This window comes from Bos mutus, chromosome 26 (assembly GCF_027580195.1).
Source record: "Bos mutus isolate GX-2022 chromosome 26, NWIPB_WYAK_1.1, whole genome shotgun sequence".
Lineage (NCBI taxonomy): Eukaryota > Metazoa > Chordata > Mammalia > Artiodactyla > Bovidae > Bos > Bos mutus.
This window is the reverse complement of record NC_091642.1, coordinates 8,462,041-8,484,875: the sequence shown is the minus strand read 5'-3', so window position 1 is coordinate 8,484,875 and position 22,835 is coordinate 8,462,041. Positions and strand designations below refer to the sequence as shown.

The following is a 22,835-nucleotide window of genomic DNA, read 5'->3' as shown; positions in this document are numbered from 1 at the left end:
GGGATTGAAGAGCCCTGCGCGAAGCTGACCCTTTGGGACATGACAGTCACCTCTGCAAAATCAATTATAAATTGATAAAGCAAGAGTCCAGGAGAATTCAATGCAAGAGGAGGTACCAGTCTCAGAGATGTCACCAAATTACACCAGAGGGCCAAAAATGATATCAGTAACATGTCTGAGAAACCAAGAAACATTCATCCCTTTTTGTTTAATAATGAAGAGAAGTACTTCATCAATTTTGGAGAAATTTAAGTCAGAAATTGTTGAAATGGAAGGTTTGATTCCTTAAACTTTAAGGAAGCTAGTCTTCAAAATACCACTTACATAGAATGACTGTTTATTCTAGAGTACCAAATAAATTAGGAATTAATGTAATTTTCTCAAGGCAATTTTTATATGCATCATTTTTTCCCTTAAAAATCCCTATCAAGACATCTAATTGATGAAAGATTTTGCTTAAGATAAAAGGGGGAATTATTAATTCCATAACAAAGAGAAAACCTGACACTCTCCATTTAAGATCAATCAAATGGGAATTGTCTGTTTCAAAATGATGGAGTAAATACGTTGGTTTCTCCAGGTTCTTCTCTCACAAGTTCCCCTAAACAAAGAAAACAAGATAAAGAAACACAACTTTGACCACTGATAGAACTAGGAGATGTTTATAAAACTCAGATCACAATATATGAAGATAGAAATGAGACGAAGGGCTCTTGAATAACTCAGTAAGAGAAGAAAGTGCTAACTTCCAAGGGACACACCAATGGGAAGTAAGCCACACAGAATTTAAGAAAGCTCAAAAACTGGATTCTTAGATATCTTGAAAGGTGAGAGTGAGAGAGGACTAAAAATGGGGAATTGATTCAAAATGTAAATCAAAAAAAATTAGATTCTCACATCTGCCCCACCACCCCAGCCTTCAGCTCAGTTCAGTTGCTCAGTCATGTCCAGCTCTTTGCGACCCCATGGACTGCAGCACGCCAGGCCTCCCTGTCCATCACCAACTCCCGCAGTTTACTCAAACTCATGTCCATTGTGTTGGTGATGCCATACAACCATCAGGGGATCTCATCCCCTGTTCTCCCCTTCTCCTCCCACCTTCAATCTTTCCCAGCATCAGGGTCTCTTCCATTGAGTCAGTTCTTCACATCAAGTGGCCAAAGTATTGGAGTTTCAGCTTCAACATCAGTCCTTCCAACGAACACCCAGGACTGATCTCCTTTAGGATGGACTGGTTGGATCTCCCTGCAGTCCCTGGGACTCTCAAGAGTCTTCTCCAATACCACAGTTCAAAAGCATCAATTCTTCGGCACTCAGCTTTCTTTATAGTCCAACTCTCACATCCATACATGACTACTGGAAAAACTATAGCTTTGACTAGATGGACCTTTGTTGGCAAAGTAATGTCTCTACTTTTTAATATGCTGTTTAGGTTGGTCATAGCTTTTTTTCCAAGGAGCAAGTGTCTTTTAATTTCATGGCTGCAGTCACCATCTGTACTGATTTTGGAGCCCCCAAAATAAAGTCTCTCACTGTTTCATTGTTTCCCCATCTATTTGCCATGAAGTGATGAGACCTGATGCCATGATCTCAGCTTTCTGAATGCTGAATTTTAAGCCAACTTTTTCACTCTCCTCTTTCAATTTCTTCAATTTAAGTCTGAATTTGGCAAGAAGGAGTTCATGATTTGAGCCATAGTCAGCTCCTGGTCTTGTTTTTGCCGACTGTATAGAGCTTCTCCATCTTTGGCTGCAAAGAATATAATCAATCTGATTTCTATATTGACCATCTGGTGATGTCCATGTGTACAGTCTTCTCTTCTGCAAAAACTTGATTGTTTTTTCTCTTAAAAAAAGGCAACCAGAGAGACTAGATTTGAAAACCCTGGACACAGAGGAGGGAAGATATGATAGACAAGTACAGGCAATTCAGTGGAAATCATCAGCATAGTGAAGCGTGAGATGACCCACCTCTGTTTCTCCATGCAATTCTAGAACACAATGCAGCCAAGTGTAGAACAAACAAAAAATAAATAAGCTAAAAATATACTGGAGAACAGGAAAAAACCTCAAAGACACTATAATTATGATCCCTTGAAAGAGAAGATCTTGTTTGCATGAATCAAAAATAGGATAGTCTTAGGGAGGAAATAGTAGTACACAAGAAAGAACTCTTGGAATGTGAAAATTCCAGTAACAATAACCATACCAGAAAAAGAAGAAGGGCAGAGTGTAAAGTCAGAGATTTTTTTTTCCAGAGGAAGAAATTGCAAAAAACTATTATACGAAAATGTCCCAAATCGCTATGGCTTAAGTCTCCAAAGAACTAAGAATATGGGACAATGATTCAAATAAGAACCACACCAAAGGATATCATTGTGAGCTTTAAAATATCAGAAATAAAGAGAAGATTCTAAAAGTTTTCAAAGAGGAAACAATAAAACAGAGAGGGGAAGGGAAAATTGGGAGATTGGGACTGATATATATACACTACATACACTACTATAATATACATAAAACTGGTAACTAATAAGAACCTACTGTACAGCGCAAGGAACTCTACTCAATACTCTGTAATGACCTTTAAGAATCTAAAAAAAAAAGACTGGATATATGTGTATGTGTATGTGTAACTGATTCACTTTGATGTACAGTAGAAGCTAACACAACATTGTAAATCAACTGTACTCCAAGAACAATTAATTTTAAAAAATAAAACAAAATAAAAGATTAAGAAGAGTACCAGAATTCTCAATAACAACATCTGAAGCTAAAAGAATGAAGAGATGACTCCAAAATTCTGAAAGCAAAGATTTTTCAACTTGGAATTTTATACATAGACTATTGATCACAAAAAAACGGTGTTCAGATTCACAGATCCCCCCAAAATTTCTCTCGTACCGTTTCCATGAAGCTACTAGAGGATATGCTCCACATAAATGAAGCAGAACACCAAAAAGAGGAAGTCAGATTGAGAAATCAAAGGTTCCAAAACAGGATGATGGTGAAGAAATCCCAAGATACAAGTGATGCAGAAGATCCAGAAACACAGCAGGTCAAAGGGCTCCTGAAAGGATGTCTACAGAAACACAAAAAGCAAAAGTCACACTCAAAATGGCTGAGCAGATCTGACCTAACAGAAAGTTACACTGAAGGCTGTTTTACAGACCCAGACTATTGCCGGGTGTGGGATGGTTTTTTAAAACATGAGCATTTCCAGGAAAACAAAAAGTCGTCAAGAAGTTATATAATGGGAATTAATTCTTGACTTAAAACTACAATAATTCTTGGCTCAGTAGTAAGCAGTATTTATAGTCATAACAATGAAAACCTCCAATGTAGGTTTTTGTCCAAAAGTTGAGATACAATTTTGTTGGAAAGATTAAATAGGGATGATTAGAAATGAGCTGAAATCATCATCTTCCATAATAAAGATTCAAATGATAAAGTCCAAAAATTATAAATCAGTATATATCAATACATGCACATTATTTAGAAATTAAGATTGAAATTCCCAAAGAAACAAGTGAAAAAGTCTGGAAGTAGTTGCCCCGTTCACAGCATTTGATGGGGGTCAGGGAGTAGGGTGGAATGCGGAATGCCTCTACAGGGACCATCGCTTTGTTTTTATTTTTGTCTTTTCCAACTTTATTAGGACTAATCGACAGATATAATTATACATATGTACAACTTGATGATTTGATAGGCATATACATTACAGAAGGATTACCAAGATCAAGATAATTAATACAGCCATCACCTCAAGTGTTAGCTCTTTTGTTTGTGTGTGTGGTGAGAATGCTTAAGATATATTCCTCAACAACTTTCAAGTATTACACAATACTGTATTATCGTTATTATTAACTATAATCACCATGCTATATATTAGATCCTTTGAACTTACTCTTCTTATAACTCAAAGTATATACTGTTTAACCTACATCTCCCCATTTCCTCTCCTGCTCAGCCCCTGGCAACAACCATTCTATTGTTTATCTGATATAATCCTTTAATGTTTTGATTTCTTTAACTACTTGCTTATAAAACTGACTAAAATAAAAGGAAAGGAAAGGAGATGCACAAATATAGATAGATAGATGCACAAATACAGTTCAGCTCAGTAGTGTCCGACTCTTTGCGACCCCATGGACTGTAGCACGCCAGGCTTCCCTGTCCATCACCAACTCTCAAAGCTTGCTCAAATTCATGTCCATCGAGTCGGTGATGCCATCCAACCATCTCATCCTCTGACATCCCCTTCTTCTCCCGCCTTCAATCTTTCCCAGCATCAGAGTCTTTTCAAATGAGTCAGTTCCTCATATCAGGGGGCCAAAGTTTTGGAGTTTCAACTTCAGCATCAGTCCTTCCAATGAATATTCAGGACTGGTTTCCTTTAGGATTGATTGCTTTGATCTCCTTTCAGTCCAAGGGACTCTCAAGAGTCTTCTCCAATACCACAGTTCAAAAGCATTAACTCTTCAGCACTCAGCTTTCTTTACAGTCCAGCTCTCACATCCATACATGACTACTGGAAAAACCATAGCTTTGACTAGATGGACCTTTGTTGGCAAAGTAATGTCTCTGCTTTTTAATATGCTGTCTAGGTGGGTCATAGCTTTTCTTCCAAGGAGCAAGCATCTTTTAATTTCGAAGACGAATATGGACAAATGCACAAATATGATATACAACCTATTTTTTAAACTATTCTTTAATTTTCTAGGTGTCTACATGAGCACCTACTATGTGCTAGGTACTATGCAATTTGCTTTATGGCATATATAGAAAACTGTGAATCTCAAAATCACTCTGCTGTCATGAAACCATTAATCTGCACTGTTCATACTTCATGATCATGGGCTGCCTTAGTACAGAAACATCTGGAAGCAAATTAAAAAGTTATATCCAAGTGAGTGTAACAATTTAGCAATTCAGCAATTCCCAGATAATTGACCCAGCTGCCACTTTGTAAACATAACCCAGGGCTATTTGGACTGAAACAGAATAAAGTAATAGTTCTTTTAAAATCTTTAAAAAAAAAAATTCTTAGAAACAGAGGCTGAAACTTTATAGTTACCAACAAGTTCCCCTTTTGGAGGCAGCGATTACCTAAAAATGTTAGCTGTGATATCTGATTAATATAGGTAAGTAACTATTCTCCCAAAAGAGGCCATAATGCTCTCTGAATATCCACCTTTGGTAAACCTCTGTGATAAACTTTTGATAGACACATAACACTGCCTGGGTGCCAATCAGCTGATCCTTTCGCAAATAAGCAGAGCTTCCTGCCGCTTCAGACCTTAATCATCAGTGTTGTTGTTGTTCAGCCACTAAGTCATGTCTGACTCTTTGCAACCCCATGGACTGCAGTACACCAGGCTTCCCGGTCCTTCATTATCTCCCAGTTTGCTCAAATTCATGTCCACTGAGTGGGTGACGCTATCTAACCATCTCATCCTCTGCTGCCTCCGTCTCCTTTTGCCTTCAATCTTTCCCAGCATCAGAGTCTTTTCCAGTGAGTCAGCTCTTTGCATCAGGTAGCCAAAGTACTGGAGCTTCAGCTTCAGCATCAGTCCTTCCAATGAGTATTCAGGGTTGATTTCCTTTAGGATTGACTAGTTTGATCTCCTTGCAGTCCAAGGGATTCTGAAGAGTCTTCTCCATCACTACAATTTGAAAGCATCAATTCTTCGGCGATAAGCCTTCTTTACGGTCCAACTCTCACATATGTACATGACTAATGGAAAAACCATAGCTTTGACTATATGGACCTTTGTTGGCAAAGAAATGTCTCTGCTTTTTAGGTTTAGTACTTTGGCCACCTCATGTGAAGAGTTGACTCATTGGAAAAGACCCTGATGCTGGGAGGGATTGGGGGTAGGAGGAGAAGGGGATGACAGAGAATGAGATGGCTGGATGGCATCACTGACTCGATGGACATGAGTTTGGGTAAACTCCGGGAGTTGGTGATGGGCAGGGAGGCCTGGCGTGCTGCGATTCATGGGGTCACAAAGAGTTGGACAAGACTGAGCAACTGAACTGAACTGATCTAGGTTTAGCATAGCTTTCCTTCCAAGAAGTAAGCAGCTTTTAATTTCATGGCTGCAGTCACCCTCAGCAGTGATTTTGGAGCCCAAAAAAATAAAATCTGTCTCTTCTTCCAATTTTTCCCCTTCCATTTGCCATGAAGTGATGGGACTGGATGCCATGATCTTAGTTTTTTTAATGTTGAGTTTTAAGCCAACTTTTTCACTCTCTTCTTTCATCTTCTTCAAGAGGCTCTTTAGTTCCTCTTCGATTTCTGCCACTAGAATGGTATCATCTGCATATCTGAAGTTGTTGATATTTCTCCTGACAATCTTGATTCCAGCTTGTGATTCATCCAGCCCAGCATTTTACATGATGTACTCTGCATAGAAGTTAAATAAGCAGGGTGACAATATACAGCCTCGTACTCCTTTTCCAATTTTGCACCAGTCCATTGTTCCACATAAGGTTCTAACTGTGGCTGCTTGACCCACATACAGGCTTCTCAGAAGACAGGTAAGCTGGTCTGGTATTCCCATCTCTTTAAGAATGTTCAACAGTTTTTTGATCCACACAGTCAAAGGCTTTCGCATAGTCAATGAAGCAGAAGCAAATGTTTTTCTGGAATTCCCTTGCTTTCTCTATGGTCCAAAGAATGTTGGCAGTCTGATCTCTAGTCCTCTGCCTTTTCCAAACCCAGCTTGTACTCCTGGAAGTTCTCGGTTCACATATACGAGCTCATCTTCAGGTGTCATGTGTTTTTGCCTTTTCATAATGTTCACGGGGTTCTTAAGGCAAGAACATGGAGTGGTTTGCCATCCCCTCCTTCAGCGGACCACATTTTGTCAGAACTCCTCTCTATGACCTGTCTGTCTTGAGTGGCCCTGGATGTCATGGCTCATATCTTCAGTGAATTATGCAAACCTCTTCGCCACAACAAGTCTGTGATCCATGAAGGGGTAATAATCAATAAAGTTGATTAAAATGAAATACTTATTGCTTTTAAATCCATTTTTAAACCCAAAATCCATTTTTTAAAAATGTCTTGCACTAACTAAGGAAAACAATAAATATCTCAAGTTTGAAATGAAAAATGATTGAAACAAAATCTATCAGGGAGTTCCCTGATACAACTAAGAATCCACAAGCCAAAACAAAAGATCCTGCATGCCACAGTGAAGATCAAAGGCCCTACACCTTGTGCAGCCAAATAAATAAATTTTTTTTTTAATTTTACAAAGTGCACTCATCCAGGTACCCACACCCAGATCTAAATGTAGAACATGACCAGCATCCCCAAAGTTCCCACCAGTGGCCCCACCCAGGCATTATCTTTCCCCTAACATAACCATTGTTCTGACATCCATCTGCCTGGACTGATTTTCCTGTTTTCTTTTTTCTATAAATGGAACTTTCTGTGACAACTCTTTTGTGCCTGGCTCCTTTTGCTCACTGTGGTATCTGTGAGATTCATCCATATTATTACAGGTAGCAGTAACTTATTCCTTTTCACTGCTGTATAGTATTCCACTGTACACATATACAAATGACTTATCCATCATACTGTCTGATGGACATGGGGATTACTACCATATTGGGAGTATTATGAATAACAATGCTATGAACCTATCTGTACATGTTTTTTGTACATATATGAATGCATTTCTTTTAGGCGTAAGAAAGAATTTGTTAGATTAACAGGTACAAGAATGTTGAGTTCAGTAGATACTGCCAAACAGGTTCCAAAGGTTGTGCTATTTCATGATCCCAGCACTATATAAAATTTCCTATTGCTCCGTATCTTTGCCCACACTTAATATTGTTCTTTTTTTTTTTTTTAAGCCATTCTGGTGCCTACATATCATTGCGATTTTAATCTGTATTTACTTAATGACTAACGATAAAGAGCACTTTCTTAGGTTTATTGGCCATGATATTGCTCCATAAGCACAGCACAGGTCCACTCACACCGGCTTTGCTTTAGTTCTTCAAATATAACATGTTCCCTCCACCATGGGGCCTTTGCACACACTGTTCCCTTCAACTGGGAGTTCTCTCCTGTCCCCTCTGTCAACTCTTTGTCTGATAAACTCTTAACTTTTAATCCTGCTTCAAACCTTGTAGCCCATCCTCAGGAAAGTGTTCCAGATCTCCAGATTGAGGCAGGTTTGTTGCATATAGAAAACCATGGTGTTATGGGTTGGATTATATCCTCCAAAAACATAGGTTCAATCTCTTATCCCTGGAACCTCAGAAGGTGATATTATTTGGGAACAGAGTTGTTGCAGATGAAATTAGCAGATGAAGATGAGGGCCTAAACCTGATGGCTGGTGTCTTTGGAAGAAGGGGAATTCTGGTTACAGAGACAGACACACTGAGATGAGAGATGATGTAGGAGAGAGACCGCCTGTGACCACAGAGGCAGAGACTGGAGAGATGCCACTACAAGCCAGGAACACCCATCCTGGGATGCCTGAGGACTGGCAGCTGGAAGAGGCAAGGGAAGATCCTCTAGTAGTAGCTTAAGAGGGAGCACAGACCTAAAAGCACTTTGATTTCAGACTTCCAGCCTCTGGAATTGTGAGAGAATAAATTCTTGTTGCTTTACGCTGTTTGTGACACTTTGCTATGGAAGCCCCCAGAACTAATGTACCTGGTCCTCTCCTTCTGTGCATTCATCACAGATTTCCACTGGGCAATCTCACCCATGAGATTTTTTTCAAAATAATTTCATTTCCCCATTTCATGACCCAAGGCCAAAATAACACTGGAGGAGGCATCCTGGACTCCTCTTTTTCTCTCTCGCACCCAAACCTCATTCTTCTCCTCGTCAGAAAAGCCTGCTTTCAAAATATCCAAAACCCAACCACTTCTCGCCGCTTCTACACCCCTGGCTTGGCTGGAGCCAGCATCACCTCTCATGTAGGGTGCTGACGTCACCCCTCTCCAGCCCCCTGCTTTGACTCCTGCTTCCCTAAGTCAACACAGAGACTGGGTTACTCCTTCACATTTGCAAAGCAGAGCATGGCGTTCCTGCACCCCAAACCTTTCCACGGCCCCTCAGTTGGCTCAAGAGTCAAAGTCAAAGTCCTCCCAGAGCGATGTCTGGGCTGACGACTCCCCTCTGTACTCCTAGGGCCCAAGCCACCCCGCTCCTTGTTAACTGATGATGTTCAGCCTGTTGTCTCCACAAGACACTCAAGTCACTCCCACTGCCGGAATGCTCCTCCCATAGCTACCGGATCCCCTGATGATCCTTAAGCCAACTTGGCCTCAAACCTGACCTTGATCACTTTTAACTATAACCTGACCCCTCCCCAGAGGTGGCCCTCCCGACCCCACTGTTGGCTATACATTTGTCACATTTATCACCTCTGAAATACTATAAAAGTCATCCTGTTATATTTTTCGCTTTTATGTGCCTCCTTTTGGCCACTTGATGCAAAGAGCCGACTCATTAGAAAAGACCCTGATTCTGCGAAAGATTGAGGGCAGGAGGAGAAGGGGGCGACAGAGTATGAGATGGTTGGATGGCATCACCAATTCAATGGCATGAATTTGACCAAACTCTGGGAGATAATGACAGACAGGGAAGCCTGGCGGGCTGCAGTCCACGGGGTCAGACAACAGTCAGACACCACTTAGGGACTAAACAACTCCCACTAGATTGTAAGTTGTCAGATGGTGAGGATCTCTGTTTTGGCCACGGAGGCATCCCAAGGACCTAAGACATGACCCAGCACACAGAAGGCCTTCCTTAAATACTTGCTAAAAGATTAGAGAGCGTTTCTGGTTTTGTTCATCATTGTCTCCCCAAGACGTCTGACAGTGTCTGCCTGGCACCAATAAGGTTCCCAGGAGGCGGGGTTTTGAATGAAATGAGTGAAGACGAGAAAAACTCTGTTCTGATCTGTCTTTCGCGCCTCCTCTCCCCTTCCTTGTCTTTCATCCTCTCTTCACACAAGTCTTCTCTGCCTGGGCAGTGTGTGCTGTGTCCACTGAAACCTTAGCTCAGAAGAACGTGGACTCCTGGCTCCCAACTGTATGTGCCCAGGAGACAGTGTGGCTGGGCTGACAGCCCAGAGGGCCCATCTTTATAAGCCATCATTTGAGAAGGCACAGTGGGTTCTGCCAGCTGAATGGACATGAGGCCCCATGGGGATGACTGTTGACACCCCTCAAACTTCTCTGGGTCCTGCCAGGATGGTACTAGGAGGCTCAGTGGTCAGGGAGATGAGTCAGAAGATGGGGTGCTGGAGGAGACCATAAGCTGAACCTTCCCGTGGGCACCTGATGTGCAAAGAAAGGAGCACAGAAAACCCTTCCCTCTGCATCTCAGCTCTGCATTTGCTAGGTATTGGGTTAGGGCAGGTCACTCAGCCCGACTTCAGTTCCTCTTCTCTAAAGCAGAGTTTCCCTCTGAGTACACTGAAGATGAAATGGAATAATAATTTAGTGAAATTTAGTAAAATAGTAAAGAAAAAATTCAGATGGCAAGTGGCGCAGGGTCCACTTCAGCACCAGGGGGTTAGTGGTTTCAGAACGGTCTGAGACACAGGCCTGGCGTCTCTGCTCCTCGGGGCTCCCTTGTCCTCCTTACTCCTCCTCCCTGCTCTACGCCTAGCTCTTCTCACTGCACTTGCCTTCAGGATGCGATCGAGAATGACAACAGCACCTCAGTCTCACTATGGTAAATTCTCACTTTGAATTTTCCGAAAGTCATGATTTAAAATATTTGGTCCTGTTATTCCCATAAAAATCCAAATACCCCAAATTCCTGCATCCTGGCATCTGGACACTGTGTCCCAGACCGTTTCTTGAAGCCAGACGCAGAACAAAATCCCTTTATGGGAACGAGCATGACATTCTTGGGTTTGGAAACTATACCCACTGTGATGATTTTTGCCTCTGCAGCACCCAGCATGTAAACAGCCCCCAGGGAGGACTTGCTGACTTACAGCAAGGTTTTGTGCAACCAGAAAGAAACGAGAGGCTGCCGTCCAGAGAACTGGGATGGAGTGAAGGAACAGACAGGCTTTGGGGTCAGAAGACCCTGAGTGCAAATGATTCCAGGAACAGGCAGGAGTCAGGGTGCCCAGGGCGATGCCTGAGAAAATGGTGCTGCCCTGGGTGGTGTCCACAATTTAAACGTGGTCTCCATTTTTGGCCAGATGGGGCTTCCCAGGTGGCATTAGCGGTAAAGAATCCACTGGCCTGTACAGGAGATGTAAGAGACGCAGGTTCGATCCCTAGGTCGAGAAGCTCCCCTGCAGAAGGGCAAGGCAACCTGCTCTAGCATTCTTGATTGGAGAATCCCAGTCAAGACAGAGGAGCCCGGTGGGCTACAGTTCATGGGGTCGCAAAGAGTCGGACATGACTGAAGGGACTGAGCAAGCATGCATGCATATTTGGCCAGGGTGGGGCACCAGGTGCCATCAGGGCCAAATAGGACTGGCAGACAGACATGTGGGATGTGCTCAGGCTCCTGAACTTCAACACCAGGATAAAAACTTGGTTCAGTGCTCCATAACCAACTCCCTGTGGGTATATCAGGCTTCCCTTGTGGCTCAGCTGTAAAGAATCCACCTGCAATGTGGGAGACCTGGGTTCAATCCTTGGGTTGGGAAGATCCCCTGGAGAAGGGAAAGGCTACCCACTCCAGTATTCTGGCCTGGAGAATTCCATGGACAGTCCATGGAGTTGAAAAGAGTTGGACACGACTGAGCGACTTTCACTTTCACATATCTGAAGCCATGGGCATCGACCATCTTCATGGCTTATACCTCATTTCAGGTAAAAAGATGATCAGAACATTGGCAGTGGATTCTAATATCAGGATCTGGATGCTCTGTAGAATCCCTTGAATGGAATGACTCCCAAGAGGAGCTGGGTTTCATTCCAGCGGTGCTGAGAAGTGGCTCAGACAGATGCTATTATTATAACTAGACTTCCTCATGAAAGACAGCTAACACACACAAGTCATGGGCCAGAGAGAGTCAAATGATGACCGGGCATCGCAAAGACATCTGATGGTGTTAATGTTGCATGTTTTTCCTTGTGACCTCAAAACATCAGCTCTTTCTTCAAAACTCCGATCAGAATATCACCCCTCTTACATTCCTGATTATCAGCGGGAATCATGATGACATCCTGAGGTCCAATCAAGCTCTTGGTATTTCGTTTCTTCGCCTCACATGTCAGGCTTATACTTACCATCATTTTAGAGTCTTAAGAGTGAAACTGAAACCCAGCCATTTGAAATGCAAGTGCTGCCATAAGCTGCTCAAGGCTTTGCTCCCCATAACAGTGGTGGTGGAATAAATCGAAGAGTAGCACTGTCTCTGACACCACCTTGCTGAATTTACGAGCCATGGAAAATCTCTCAGGGTCCTTAGAGGATTCTGCTGGGCCAGGACAAGCAATGGCTACTGTTAAATGACCCACCTAAATACAGGGCTATCTCCTAAGACCAAGCACAGGCAAACAAATGCTCCGAGGGTGATTTTAGAGGTCATTACCGAAACTTTTTCTTTGAGACCTGGGATGTTAATTTCCAATCTGCCTGTGACTGGTCCCAGAGTAGAAGCCAATGACTGTTTCTAAATGAGACCAAAGACATCCTCACAAGTAAGTTAGTAGAAAAGGATCCTGGGACACTGCGAGGATAAACCTGGGTGAGACTATCCTGATGAACTGGACCCCTCCCTTGAATTCCTAAAGCTCTCCCTTGCCCAGTGTACCTGGGAAACGTAAACCTGGGCTTCTCTTCTGAGCTTATATTATTAAATTGACACAAGCAAAACTCCACTTGCAAAAAGGAGAATTTAGAAGTTGAATTATAAGCTGCTTTTAGTCTATCAAAGTCTTATGCTTAAAATGAGGACAAAAGAATGCTACAGACTGAATGCATATGTCCCCTCAATATTCATATGTTGAAACCTAATCTCCAAGGTGATAGTTTTAGGGACCTTTGGGAGGTGATTAGGTTACAAAGGTGGAGTCCTCTTGAATGAGATTGCTGTTGTTCAGTCACTAAGTCCTGTCCGACCTTTGCAACCCCATGGACTGCAGCACCCAGGCCTCCCGGTTCTTCACTATCTCCCGGTGTTCACCCAGGCGTTGAGATTAGTGCTCTTCTAAAAGAGACCCTGAGAAGCTCCCCTTCCACCTCCTGAGGACACAGAAGATAGTCATCTAGGAACCAGGAAGCAGGCCCTCACCAGATACCAAGTATGCCAGGACCTTGATCTTGAACTTTCCAGCCACCAGAACTGTGAGAAATAAACCTGTGTTGTTTATAAGCCACCTGGTGTATGGCATGTTTTTATAGCAGCCCCCAACGAGCTACAGCTCAGTTGGTAAAGAATCCGCCTGCAATGCAGGAGACCCCGGTTCAATTCCTGGGTTGGGAGGATCTGCTGCAGAAGGGATAGGCTACCCACTCCAGTATTCCTGGGCTTCCCTTGTGGCGCAGCTGGTAAAGAATCCGCCTGCAATGCGGGAGACCTGGGTTCAATCTCTGGGTTGGGAAGATCCCCTGGAGAAGGGAAAGGTTACCCACTCCAGTATTCTGGCCTGGAGAATTCCATGGACTGTATAGTCCACGGGGTCACAAAGAGTCGGACACAACTTGCACTGCATTGCACTCTCCAATGAACTAACACAGAGACAGGTGTTTTTGCTATAATGTGGAAAATGCAATCCAGTGAATGCTTACAGTCTGCAAAATCTTGCACTCATAAAAACCAAGCTCACAGGAAAAAATAAGGTTCAAAATCTATGCAGCTCTGTAATCAGAAGAACAAAAAAAACTCAATCAATTCTAAAAAAAAAAAAAAATTAGTTCTGGTAAGGAGACATGTTAAATTACTAAGAAAAAAATTTTAATACATTTTTAAATTAAAAAATTTTTAATAAATTTTACAGAACTTGACCTTAAAAAACACGGTGAAAGCAGTATGATAGAAGAGGGTGTCGGGAAGTATGGAAGCTGGTGGGTTGTGGGCACAACCGCTAAATGGGCAAAGGACCTGAGCAGCAAATGGCCTAGGATGGACCACATGGCCACCCTGAGCCAGAGCAGCACCGAGTGACGAGCACCATGGACAGGACTGAGCTCTTCGGAGGCTTCTGCCTGCAGCTGTGTGGACAGTGCCCTGGGGTCAGGGCTGGCACCTGGTCCCGTAAGACACTGATGTACTGGCAAAACTGGTACACGGACCAATGCCACCTCTGGGTCATAATGCCCTCGTTCACGGCAGCCACAGTGCCTTTGGCATTGCAGCACGCATACACATATGTGCAGACACGGTGCCCACACAGTGTGGGAATCTCGGACAAACATGATTCACCGACCTGAGGAGGGTAAGCCCCCAGTAAATCAGCACGAGACAAAGGTCAGCAGAGAGACTCGCACACGGCTTAATAAGCATCCAGAGGGGCACAGAACACTTTAGTCGTTGGTTAGGGCCGTTTTATGGTGTCGTTGGGAGCCACAGCTCCGGGATTAAAGCAGCTTGGAGTCACATCCTTCCTCTCCTGAGAAACCTTAACCAAGTTACTCTACCAATCCGTGTAGCTGCTTTATTAGAGACAGAGGTGATAAAAATAACAGTCCTTGTCTCACGTCAAGGAATAAATGAAACAGGTAAAGCACCCAGCACAGCACCAGTAACTATCAGAGCCGATTCCTGGTCTCCTTGCTGGAGACCGAGGCATCCTGGGGAAATGGAATAAGCAAGAACTTTTCTGCTCTGCTTTTTTTTACGGCCACCCAGTTCTGGTGCATAAAGGGCACTTCGAAATGGTGAGGGAACGGATCTAATGAATGGTCAGGTGAGGGAACGGATCTAATGAATGGTCAGGTGAGGGAACGGATCTAATGAATGGTCAGGTGAGGGAACGGATCTAATGAATGGTCAGGTGAGGGAACGGATCTAATGGGAAGGAAAGTGGCATCTGAGAATCGAGGAGGACAATTCTCTTTCTTCCTCCTTTAATCTTCATATTCTGAGAAGTTAGCCAAGGGGAGCATCTTGCCTAAAGCCCCTCAGCTCGTTAGCAGGAAGACCAGGGTGCATGCCGAGCCTGCGTTCTGAGTGGACCACGTTCTGAGTGGACCACACTCACGCCCACGGAGCCAGAGCAGCGAAGGGCTGGACTGACCTTGCTCACCTCCTGCGCTAAATGCATTTAAATATAGTTTCTAATGCCAAAACCTTGCTGTTTCTCACACATAAAATCCCATTAGCTTGACACGCCTACCAAATACTCAGATGTGAGACAAGATGTGGTTATTTTTAAACTGCATTCAACCTCCGTGTGTGGGAAGACGCATTCCGGGGCACCTGTCGGGATGCAATCATGCTTCGTGTGGCACTGATTCTGGAAAGTGGAACCCGCCAAACGGGGTCCTCGCAGCTTCTGCAGAGGAGTGAGATGATCCAGTAAATGCTTTAAAATTGTTGCTGTTGTTGAGTTGCTAAGTCGTGTCTGACTCTTCGAGACACCACCGAGCCCACCAGGTTTCTCTGTCCGTGGGATTCTCCAGGCAAGAATATTGGAGTGGGTTGCCATTTCCTTCTCCAGGGGGTCTTCCTAACCCTGACACAGGGATCAAACCTGTGTCTCCTGCACTGGCAGGCAGATTCTTTGGCACTGAGCCACCAAGGATAGATCACACTTAACTTCACTGACTATAAATCACCCAATTTCACTGTTCAAGGAATCCAGGAGTGCTATGGGCTCCCATGTTTCTGATGAGACAACTGAGGCTCAAGAGACGTGAGGTAGTTATTTCTAAGGTCCCCAAATCTCTAAGTGTTGAGGCCAAGTCTGAACTCAGCCTGCCTGACTGGGATACGCTCAACCTGTCCACTCAGCTCACTGGGAAGCCCACAGCTTCCATCCTCCACCCTCACCCCACAAATTTAGGACTAGCTGGGCCTCTCCACTTCTCATCGAAAGCGTAGATCAACGCGAACATTGGTCACTCAGTCATGTCCGACTCTTTGCGATCCCATGGACTACAGCCTTCCAGGCTTCTCTGTCCATAGAATTCTCCAGGCCAGAATAGTGGAGTGGGTAGCCGTTCCCTCCTCCAGGGGATCTTCCCGACCCAGGGATGGAACCCAGGTCTCCTGCATTGCAGGCGGATTCTTTACCAGCTGGGCTATCAATGTGAACGCTTCTTCTTTAATGAAGGATGACTTCATTTCTAGAGAGGGAATCAGAGACACCAGATGACAGCTCCTCTGAGTGATGCAGGAGGCAGCCCCACTCCCATCTGGATGTAGCCTTGCTTGGGTCTGACTTTATTTACTTGGAGGGCTTCGGCCCATGCAAGGTATTGGGGGCCCTCGAATTATTAACAGTTACTCCTACTTAAACTTTGAAAGTTCACCCACTGGTAAAACAGTGTTCAGCTGTACACACCCAAATATTTTAACAGCTGTTTGGGTTTTTTTAATGGATATTTTTTAAACAACTTTAGATTTCATGAAAGTTCATATTACCGAATCTGTCTGAACTGAGAAGCAGTGATGCGGCCTGATGCAGTCAAGAGGAAGGAAGAGAGCTTGGAGTCAGAGCTCCACTCAAATGTCCCCCCATCAAGCCCAAGGGCTCCCTGGGAAGGCGGCTCATCCACTCTTGCATGGCAGCCACCTGCAGCACGCTTACAGTGACCACTGGGGAGATAAGAGGTCAGCTCTGCCACCTGGAAGCTGTGAGTGCAGCCTTGATGGTCTCCCACTGTGGGTGTGAAAGGAATACCTCCCTCCCAGGAGGCTGGCTGAGATGGTACATCTACCAAAGGGTCTGCAAACCACCCACAGTTACACATCAGTTGGGGAAAGACTGCAAAAATATTAGGGAACTATGTTCCTGGAGAAACACACAGGATGGCATGGGACCCAAATGCCAAGGTGAGAAGGGGTGGATCGGCTGGAGTTGGAAGAGGAGGGAAAAGGCAGCTGAGATGGGTTGGCGGAGTGATGCCCCCTGCCCAACAAAGATGTTCACATGCTCGTCCTGGAAGCTGTGAATCCTCAAGGTTCTGTGACAAAGGGAAATGAAGGCTGCAGATGCAGCCAAGGCTGCTTGGGATTGGGAGATGGTCCTGGCTTATCCAGATGAGCTCAATGTATTTATAAGAGTCCTTAGAAGTTGAAAAGACCCTGATGCTGGGAAAGACTGAAGGCGGAAGGAGAAGGTGACGACAGAGGATGAGATGGTTGGATGGCATCACCGACTGGATGGACGTGAGTTTCAGTAAACTCCGGAAGTTGGTGATGGACAGGGAGGCCTGGTGTGCTGCAGTTCATGGGGTCACAAAGAATCGGACACGACTGAGCGACTAAACTGAACTGAAAAGTGGAAGAGGGAGACAGAAGAGAGAACCAGAGAGACGGCAGCCCGAGAAGGACTCGGCCTGACATCGCTGGCTCAGAGGAAGGAAGGGGCCATGAGCAAGGGATGCACGCGCCTAGAGAAGCAGGACCAGGAGAAGAAGTGATTCTCCCCGAGAGCCTCCGGGAGGAATGCAGTCCTGCCCATACCTTGATTTGAGCCCAGTGAGATGTCTATCCTCCAGGACTCTAGGAGAATAAATCTGCGATGCTTAATGGCTACATGTATGACGTTAGAGAAGTGCGAGCATGTGATGCCATGGATGAACCAGGGTTTACCCTGCTTGGACAAAGTGGCAGGCAGGGAGCTGCAGGCAGAGGCCCTGCTTGGGAAAAGGCTTGCAGCCCAGAAATGCACGGTGCACAGAGGGAGGCAGGACGACCCCACCTCCAGGACCAGGACTTGGATAGCACCGAGGGCCAGGGTTACAGGGGCCTTTGAGCCTCAGGGTGGGAGGCCAGACACGATGAGCACCACTAAGGGCTTGAGCTGGCAGAACACGGCAGAAGGAGCCACAGAAGAGCCTGGAAGAGGCGTGAGTGGTGGAGAAACACGAGCAGGGAGGTGAGAGAGGACCAAGGTCACTGCCTGCCCACGGTCACAGGCGGCCAGCGTCCCCGCATGTCTTTTCCGCACAGATCACATGGAGGCGGTCCAAGCTGGGCCCAGGAACCGGCAGCATCCTTTTCACTAACCAGTCTCTGGAGAAGACACGTGTCCTGAGACTCAGGACTCTTTCTCTGTAAAATGTGGATTAAGCAGCAAGCTCCTCCCTGTCGTGAGAACTGGAGCTGATTCGTGTTAAATGCCAGGCACGGAGCCTGCCCCAAGCTCAATGAACCATCGCCATGTCGGTGGCCAGAGCCACTAGCGGTGCAGCCCGAATCCTCCCCTCCATGTGGGTACCTGGATGTTGAGTCTCCCCCGATGGGCCCCCAGGCCATAGCGCTTGGAAGTGGATGCATGGAGCTGGAAGTCTGTGATTTTTAAGGTTTCCAGACCAAGAGGTGGGCAACCTGGAAAGGACAATGCTCATTAAAAACAAGGACAGATATGGACAGAAACGAACTTGCTGATTTTGAAAAATCTGGCCACCTGCTTCTCTGCCTTTCCCCTAAACTCCAGCTCTGTGTCAGCCCCACTCACTGGTGTTTCTGGACAAACACTATTCAGCCGTCCACGTTACGCCAGCTTTCTTTCCTGTAGGCATTTCCTCTCTGGGTGTTTCTGCCCTAATATTCCTCTGTCTGATGTTCTCCATGCTACTGTCTGAGGCTGTTTCCAATTAAGGATCCTTCCGCTGAGTGACTCAGCCAGGGAACATTATTGGTTAGAAATTTCAGAGCGATTCTGTGGCTGAGTTCTGCAAATTAATCAGAACTTGATGGTTTTGCTTCAGCAACTCTGGCCTTTGTATCGTGCATACTAATGAACACAGCAATAGAAAGAGGGGGAAAAAAAAAATGAACCCTACTGCCTTCCATTCCTGGCAAAACTGGTAATTCTGAGAATGGCTACTCAACACAGTTTAGTCCAAGCTGCTCCTAGAATACGACGCTGGCACATGGGCAGCTCCTTGGCCATCGTCCCAGTCCAGCCCATTGTCCCTGCGGATACGAGCTTTAATAGCAGCTCTGGGGGCCTCCTGATTCCTGGGTTGCTTGTCTCACCGCCCACCCTGCCATAGGGCTGGAATTGACCAAGTGGTGCTCTCCCCTTCATACCTGACTCCAGGGAAAGGAAAGAAACACTTGGAAGTAGAAATGAACAAAGTCTGCTTCCACAAGAAGTATCAGAAATCCCTGATGTAACAGAACAAATTTAGAAAGCCCCGTGGGTCACTGCTGAGATGGGAGTGCCTCCTGGGGATCCCGGGAACTCCTGGGGACACAGGGGTGTCTGTCCATCCATGACAGACCCCTGCAGGGCAAGGCCCTTCTGGTCTTGGATTGCTGAAGGAGGCTGGCAATACACCGACCCCAGGAGATGCTCTGAAGGTGCCAGGTAAGGAAGTGTGCCCATGCACTGCAGTCAGAGGAATTCAGGCCTGCCAGGACCTGAGATGCCGTCGAGTCCTCCCCTTGAGTTTTCAGCAGAGGAAACTGAGGCCCCAAGACTTGAGGTGAACCATCCATGGCATCCTTGCCAGCGACAGAGTGCACCTCACATCCTAGTCTCTAGGTTCTCAGCTGCAGGCTCTGAAGCGATGCCACTCTGCTCCTCTGCCCGTATCTACCAGGAGGCTTGGTAGAGACGCTTGGCACAGAGAGGAAGAGTACTAGTGACCAGCGAGGTAAAGAGCATGAGGGAGGTGACATTTCATCACCTGCTCCATGCTGCCTGAGGACTCGGAAGGCTTCAGGTGGCCCTGTGGTGATTCTCAAGATTTTTGGCAGGTCTATGTAACATCCAAAATAAGCAAAAATAAGCTGTCCCTCCCCACTGAACTCACTCAAAACATGGAACAATAAGGGGAAAGAAAGCAATGCAGATGATTAAGAAATCCGGCCAGCAGCAAGGGCTACCTCTTGGTCCTTGATGGGATATCTATGGGACTTCAGCCACTCAGTTGCTGCCTGGACCTGGACACAGTAGGAGATTTCTGCTAACACATCCCAAAGGCAGTAAGTGAACAGCCAAACAAAACCCACAGGATGAATCAGCAATCTTCAAAGGGGACTCCAGAAGGGCAGAGGGGACAGAAAGGAACTGAAAGGCCCCATCCCAGCCACAATTCCTGTCTTGTCCATGACTCCCCAGAGATTAGAGAGTGACAATCATCCTAACATGGGGCTTCTCACTGGCGACTGCTGGGACAAAGGCCGCGGGAAACCCACCATCTTTCAACAATCAAAAGGACATCTTCATAAATCAACAGAGAAAGATAAATATTGTATAACATCCCTTATATATGGTATCTAACAAGAAATGATACAAAGGAACTTATTTACTAAACAGAAGCTCATAGACAATGAACTTATGTTTACGAGAGGGGAAGGATGGGGGGAAAGGATAGACAGGGAGTTTGAGACGGATATGTACACACGGCTATATTTTAAATGGATAACCAACAAGAACCTCCTGTAGAGCACAGGGAACTCTGGTCAGTGCTCTGTGGCAGCCTGGATGGGAGAGGAGTTTGTGGGAGAACGGACACAGGTTTATGTATGGCTGAGTCACTCTGCTGTGCACCTGAAACTATCCCAACATTGCTAATAGGCTATACTCCAATATAAAATAAAAAGTTAAAAAAAAATCCCAAATATTGTCCTGCCCCCGCCTCCACCAAAAGAAAGGGCATCTTCAGACAAGTGCTTAGAAAATTTACCCACCTCCCATCATAAGCTCAGATTCTTGCAAAACACACTTGGAATAATGTGACAGACATACAAACACACACACACACACACACACACATACACTATGCAATACAGTAAGAGCCGGGTACCCTGTGCAATGACTCTCCCCAGAAGGGCCCAGTCTACTCGACCCACCACGGAACTCCATAAGCAATGCGAAGCTGAAGCAAGAGGCAAGAATTCCTCTGGCTCTAAATTCTCAAAGATACATTCGGCTCCATCCAAAGAGCTGTCAATCGTGAAATCAGCACACGACAAGCAGGACTTTCCTCCATCTTTAGAAAATATTTCTGAGGAAGCCAGGAGTGCCGCCTTGAGGATCGAATAAATGGAGGAGACACTAGTGTTTCCAAGCCTGATTTAAATCTCCACCATCAGAACCGAGGCCAGGCAGAACGCTGGCATCCTGGCTGGAGTGCAACATGTTGGTATTATCATCAAGATTATAATGTCGATGGAGGAGGTAATTACCAGGTTTAAAGAGTGCTTGAAATCAATGGGAAATGCACTCCCAGCTCTTCACCCTGCCCCTGTGATCTAAGGCCCCAGCCAGGCTGCACTGAAGTGTCTCTGACCGTAATTCAGTCAGGATTCCTGGGCCAGTTCATTCCAGCAGCAGCCCCTGAAGAGCCCTCCAGAAAGCTCCCTGCTCCTCCTCCCAAAACAAACAACACCCTTTGTCATCAAATCACATTTGTGTTATTTCTAAGAGGAAAAAGACTCTCATCCTAAGAAGCATGTGGGTGAGGAGAACATGAAAAAAAATTAAAAAGTGTGAAAAGAACACTTGAGGAAAATATTAATTAGAGACAGGAGATGTGTCATAATCTGGAGGGAAGAGTGACAGTCATCCGAGATGACTCGACTTCTCTCTTGCAGGCAATGCCACTCTCTGAGAACACCCTGTGCCGAACGGGGGGGCCCTGCCTCCCAGGCCTGCGCTCCACGCACAGGAGGTGGGGGAAGAGGGGACCCTCCGCCTTATTCTACACCTCCCCTCCGACTAGGGCACATGCGTTCAATCAAATCTGTCCCTAACTAAAATTCTCTGCATTGCAGCCACTCTACAAAATGGGCATCACCACTATGGCATGCTTCCCAGGTGGCGCTAGTGGTAAAGAACCTGCCTGCCGATGCAAGAGACGTAAGAGACGCGGGTTCTATCCCTGGGTCAGGAAGATCCCCTGGAGCAAGGCCTGGCAACCCACTCCAGTGTTCTTGCCTGGAGAATCCCACGGACAGAGGAGCCCTGCAGGTGGGCTACCGTCCATAGGGTCGCAAAGAGTCAGACACGACTGAAGTGACTTAGCACGCATGCACTATGGCATAGATTCATTATTATCACCCTGTCGATTACCACATGCACACACCAGCTCTCCAACAAATCAGAAGTGCTCGTGGCATTTAATCTGTGACCTAGAAGTTACAGGGCACAGTCAGATCAGAGTGTAGAAGCTGGAATTCGGAGTCGGGCACATCAATCCCAACATCCCACTCCCAAGCCCTCAATCTGTCTGGAGGGAAGGCCGTTATGAGAGTCAAGTCAGAAAAATTATTTCAAAAGGATAGTGACTTGGGGAGCAATGCAAGCAACCACCGTGAGCCAGAGCCTCTGCAGACACTCATCTAACCTTCACAAGGACCATGAGAGATGGCCAATACCATTCCCATTCTACACATAAGCCAAGACTCAGAGAAGCTCACAGAGTTAAGCAGCTCCTAAGCGGCTGGACTTCCCAGGTGGCTCAGTGGTAAAGAATCTGCCTACCAATGCAGGAGATGCAGGAGACACGGCTTCGATCCCTGGGTTGAGAGAATCCTCTCAAGGATGGAATGGCAACCCACTCCGTTATTCTTGCCTGGAAAATTCCATACACAAAGGAGCCTGGCGGGCTACAGTCCAGGCGGTCGCCAAGAGTCAGACAGGACTAAGTGACTGAGCACATAAGTGCCTGAGTTAGAATTTGAAAGTCAAGTGTGACCTAAAATGCCAGGCACAGTCTTTGCACCAGCTCTCTTTGACTTGGAAACTCAAGAATGTCA

At 45.6% G+C, this 22,835-nt stretch overlaps 1 protein-coding gene across 4 annotated transcripts in view; it reads right to left on the bottom strand.

Moving 5' to 3' along the window:
- CPXM2 (carboxypeptidase X, M14 family member 2) overlaps positions 1–22,835 on the bottom strand; it is a 135,982-nt gene that overhangs the window by 84,604 nt on the left and 28,543 nt on the right. For all 4 annotated transcript variants that reach the window (XM_070363523.1, XM_070363521.1, XM_070363522.1 and 1 more), the window contains one exon: positions 18,340–18,449. In XM_070363523.1, the coding sequence (XP_070219624.1) occupies positions 18,340–18,449 (110 nt within the window). The remainder of the gene's footprint in view (positions 1–18,339; positions 18,450–22,835) is intronic.